Source organism: Sinocyclocheilus rhinocerous, unplaced genomic scaffold (genome assembly GCF_001515625.1).
Source record: "Sinocyclocheilus rhinocerous isolate Xijiao unplaced genomic scaffold, SAMN03320098_v1.1 scaffold192, whole genome shotgun sequence".
NCBI lineage: Eukaryota > Metazoa > Chordata > Actinopteri > Cypriniformes > Cyprinidae > Sinocyclocheilus > Sinocyclocheilus rhinocerous.
In genome coordinates this window covers 1,388,247-1,393,690 of record NW_015627892.1, presented here as the reverse complement: position 1 = coordinate 1,393,690, position 5,444 = coordinate 1,388,247, and the positions used below count along the sequence as shown (strand labels likewise).

The window sequence follows — 5,444 nt, the reverse complement described above, 5'->3', positions numbered from 1 at the left end:
GGAAAAGATCAATTCGCGGCTTTTGAGAATCGATATCGAATCGACGTCATTTAAAAAAACGATTAATCGGAAAATCGTTTTCTTTTGCCCAGCCCTAATTATCATGTTGGAATACTGCCCTGCAGAGTTTCAGGGTGTTGACAATCTTCTTATAGCCTACGCCATCTTTATGTAGAGCAACAATTCAGATCCTCAGAGAGTTCTTTGCCATGAGGTGCCATGTTGAACTTCCAGTGACCAGTATGAGAGAGTGAGAGCGATAACACCAAATTTAACACACCTGCTCCCCATTCAGACCTTGTAACACCTTGTAACCCTGTGGGGATCTGTAGATATCGCCTTGGCTTTAGCCATGTTCTCCAGCTAAGAGCTGTATGAGAAATCGTCCTATCCCTGGTGGTTTTCTTATTCCTCTGTTATTGAACTGCAGTTCATTCGCTTACTCATTGGCTTTGCACTGCTGCGCAGAACACAGCGTCTGCATTAAGATGACAATCCCATCTTCTATTCCAGATCGTCTCACCTCCAAGTTACTTTCTCATCGGGTACAGCCCTATTGTGGCCTTCCAGTGTTGCCCTTTCCCATTAGTTCTCAGGTGACCTGAGATAATGAGTGTCTGGAGTGGAACTACACCTTTGTTCTCACTCACCGTCTGTTATCTCCTTCCACAACCGTGCCGTTAGTAGACATAGACACGTACGTTTCTCAAGCCAGACATGTGACCTTGTGGTTTTGACCTTGTTCCCTGATTGCTGTCGAGCGGAGGAGGACCTTTAAACACCACGAGTGTTTGTTTTACAGCAGGTTAGCTCGTGTTTGGACCGAGTCCTGGTCAAGTGTGTCTGTTCAGATGTCACCTTTTGTACTCTTCTCCGGTAATTGCCGTTCTTGGCGAGCTGATTTTGAATTTGAGAGGAATTTAATAAACTATTTGTCATGTAGTCTTGAGAATATGGAGGTAAAGAACTAAAGTGCATGTCAAGTTTTCAAATGCAAGGAAGCAGGTTTTAAAGAGTGTTTTTAGATTTAGATCTGATTTTTATTTATAAGCTATGGGTATTACATTTTCAGACACTGCAGGCCAAACCACTTAATGCACAGACTCAATTCAAACTTTTTGACTTAACTTTAACTTGACTTAAATTGATAAAATATTTAACATTTTTCAAATCTAACCAACATCATTTGCATACTGAATCTCCTGTGTTCACCAAGGCTTGATTAAAAATACAGTTTCTATGGTGTTGCAGTGAAAACGGTAATATTACGGTTTAAAACTGTTTTCTACTTGAATATATTTTTAAATGTCTTCAGTGTCACACGATTCTTCAAAAATCATTCTAATATGCTGATTTGGTGATCAAGAAACAACTAGATAACTTTTTATATACGTAACATTAGTAAGTTGTATAAATCAAACTTCTCCACAAATCTGAGCCTGTTGTTTTTTATTATAGCCTTCATTAATAACGAGCCCATATCTCAGTCTGTGACTCCGACGGGGAACATTGAATTAGTAATCCTAGGGCCAGAAGTGATTATAAAGCACCTACATTCTGACATCAAACATGACATGAACATTTAGTTACCGCTAATAATACCGGTGTCAGTATTTAAAGCTACTCACTCAATTTTATTTGCTGCCTCCTGACACCTGACATCTCTCGTCTCCAGCCAGCTCGTCAACACCCGGGACCAGCCGCACATTTACCCTTAATGAGTATATCTGTCCAATGTAGCGGAAAAAAAGAAGAAAAATGAAATTCACACTGAACACAATTATAATAAATGGATGCAAATATATTATGGTGGGAAAAAAATACTTTCCTCTTCATCAAATAATATCTTTGACACCCCTGCAGCAGATTGTTAATGATTAGATTTAATATCTATTTTTCTTTCTTCTTCCTGTCTGTATAAATATATATTTTTCTTCTTTCTCTGCCTGTTCCTGACCCTCACATTTTAATTTCTCTACTTGTTTGAAGTGTGTGTGTGTGTTGTGTGTGTGTGTGTGTTGTGTGTGTGTGTGTGTGTGCATACGCGATATTTTAATTCACATTATCCTTCTGTGTGGGTATATACACGTATGATTACATTTCAACTCTTAATAACAGCCCATCCATTTTGTTACTGGAATATGTTCGTCAACATTACAAGCAATTTCCAGGCTTCGGTGAGGCTCAATTTGTACTGTTATTGAACGTTAAAAGTATGATGTAGTCATGCCCTGCAATTAATTAAACACACAATTCTAATTAAAATTAATTGGAATTGATATTTTATAGAATTAAAAAAAAAAAAACTGTGCAGCACAAGATGTTTTTTTTTAACTCAGAATTGTATTTGTCAAATTCACAGCATCGTATACCGCAGTACTTGCTGTCAGAGAAATCTGCTATAAATGTGCCAATTGCTGCTTCATTTACAACTGTAAACTGTAACTACCGTCACTCTTGATATTTATGATTCGCTGTTTGAGATCCACTCAGGTCTAGTGTCAGTCCCAGACGGCCTGCACTGGAGAACAGTGATCACTGATTTGCCCAAATTTTTTAGGTCCATGACATTTCTTCACTGTCTTTGCAGTGTTTACAGTGATGTCTGCTGTGTATGGCACATAAGTCTAGGACTGTCGAAGATTAAAAAAATATGATTCCTCATGACAGCTGTTTCAGTGATTTATGCCACATACTGGCAGGACATTTTATGTGCTTTTTTTCCCAAACAATTATTACAACTTGCAGCATGTTTAATTATCATCAAAATTTAACAATGAAATCACACTGAAGAGCAAAGAATTAACTTTATAATTTTTATTTCCTGTTATTAAAGGAACACTCCACTATTTTTGAAAATAGGCTCCTTTTCTAACTCCCCTAGAGTTAAACAGTTTAGTTTTACCGTTTTTGAATCCATTCAGCCGATTTCCGGGTCTGGCGGTAGCACTTTTATCAGATAAAGGCTGGACATATAACTTACCTAACTGGTCGGCCAAGTGTTTGCCCTTCTCAAAAGGCACCACCCTCTCTTCATCCATGTCACATTTGTTCCCCACTAATATCACCTGAGCGTTATCCCATGAATAGGTCTTAATCTGTGTTGCCCTGAAAGCAAAAGCGCATTTATGGCACATAACTTCAGTGGATAAACCCTATGGATTCCGGATTAAAGCTGCTCACCAGTCCTGCACTGCATTGAAGGACTCTTCATTTGAGATGTCGTACATGAGGATGAAGCCCATGGCTCCTCTATAGTAAGCTGTAGTAATAGTTCTATACCGTTCCTGTCCTGCTGTATCCTATAGACAACACAGAAAATCATGGATTCATTGATAAGGAATATCATCCTATGCTTTGGAGGAAAAACACATAGATTTAAAGGAACACTCCACTATTTTTGAAAATAGGCTCATTTTCCAACTCCCCTAAAACTTGACTCTTCTGTACTTGCGTCGTGTACTAAGACCGACGGAAAATGAAAAGGTGCGATTTTCTAGGCCGATATGGCTAGGAACTATACTCTCATTCCGGCGTAATAATCAAGGAACTTTGCTGCCGTACTATGGGTGCATGTACCGCCTAACTACAGAAGAGTCAAGTTTTAAATAGGAAAAATATAGAAACTCTTTGGTCATTTTTGAGCGAGATGCTAACGGTCTAATCAGATTCAATTATCTATGCTAAGCTACAGCTAAAAGTGCTACCGCCAGACCCGGAGATCGGCTAAATGGATTAAAAAATGGTAAAACTCAACTGTTTAACTGGAAAGTTGGAAAATGAGCCTATTTTCAAAAATAGTGGAGTGTTCCTTTAATGTCATCCACACTATTTAAGGTTATTTCAAATTATTTTAATTTAATTTAATGACATGTAATTTAAAATTTTACTTTATGAAATAGATTCTGTTTACAATAATAGCCTTTCTTCAAGGTTCAAGAGCTCAACTCCTTTTTTAGAACTTTCTCTATCTGTCAAAAAGGTTTTGAAGAGGTAATAGAGAGCAAAGAGCAAAGGACCATCATCAACTGACAGTTAATTTAACAGCATCAAGAAGTCTAACCTGTGGGTTGATTTCTAGTGCTAAGTTGACCATGTTTTTTTCTTTTCAATCTCTTTTTCTCTCTCTCCTCTCTCAGGTCTCAGTCTCATTCCCCCAGCCGCAGAGACAGACAAGCACGCCCTTCAGACAGAAAGCGTGATGAGAGGGAGAAGGAGAGCTACGGTCCAAGCACCTACCGCCTTGGCAGCAACCCAGTGCTGGGCAGGAAGCGCTCCAGATCAAGGTTGGGTGCCACTTAGGCTATCAGGGCTTGTTGTTGTTTTTTCTTGCTTTGTGACAAAAACAAAAGAAAAAATTCTAAATGTATTTTATACACTACGTTTTAAAAATTTGAGGGTCAGGATTTTTTTTTTTTATTCAGTAAGAAATTAATACTTCAGCAAAGATGCATTAAATTGAAACGTGACATTAAATTGTAATAATATTTAACAATACTCCTGTTTTTACTGTTTTTGATCAAATAAAAGCAGCTTTTGTGAGCATAGATTAAAATACATTATTAAAAAAATGTATCAACCCCAAACTTTTTAACAGTAGTGTACATATACAAAAATGTATCCAAAATATTTAGTTTTATATACAGTGGGTATAGAAAATAATCACCCCCTTTAAAGTAATCACATTTTGTTGCTTTGCAGCCTGAAATGAAGACGGACACAGTTTTTGTTTTATTCAGCTGTATTTACTCAGTACAACTTATATCGGGCATAGGAGATTAAAATACATTATTAAAAAAATTTATCAACCCCAAACTTTTTAACAGTAGTGTACATATACAAAAATGTATCCAAAATATTTAGTTTTATATACAGTGGGTATAGAAAATAATCACCCCCTTTAAATCCTGGCAAGTGTTCCAGTCCCTACTGCAGAGAAACACCCCCATAACAGGATATCACCACCTCCATGCTTTATTGTAGGAATGGTGTTATTTGGATGATGAGCTGTATTGGATTTCCACCAGACGTATCGTTTAGAGTTGAGGCCAAATAATTCAATTTTAGTCTCATCTGCCTCAAAATCTTCAAGGTGTGTTTTGGCAAAGCTCAGTCGTGACTGCATGTGGCCTTTCTTGGGAAGTGGCTTTTTCTTGCAACCCCCCATACAAGCCTTCCCATTGACAACTTTCTGGCAGAGGGCAGCAGATTTTCCTCATAAATTTGTATTTTGCCTCATCCATTTTTCCTTCTATCCTGGCAAGTGTTCCAGTCCCTACTGCAGAGAAACACCCCCATAACAGGATATCACCACCTCCATGCTTTATTGTAGGAATGGTGTTATTTGGATGGTGAGCTGTATTGGATTTCTGCCAGAAATATCATTTGGTGTTGAAGCCAAATAATTCAATATTAGTCTCATCTGCCTCAGAATCTTCAAGGTG

General features: G+C 37.8%; 1 protein-coding gene across 2 annotated transcripts in view; it reads left to right on the top strand.

Moving 5' to 3' along the window:
- sfswap (splicing factor SWAP) overlaps nt 1-5,444 on the top strand; it is a 121,013-nt gene that overhangs the window by 103,583 nt on the left and 11,986 nt on the right. For both annotated transcript variants that reach the window (XM_016548269.1, XM_016548270.1), the window contains exon 15: nt 4,140-4,286. In XM_016548269.1, the coding sequence (XP_016403755.1) occupies nt 4,140-4,286 (147 nt within the window). The remainder of the gene's footprint in view (nt 1-4,139; nt 4,287-5,444) is intronic.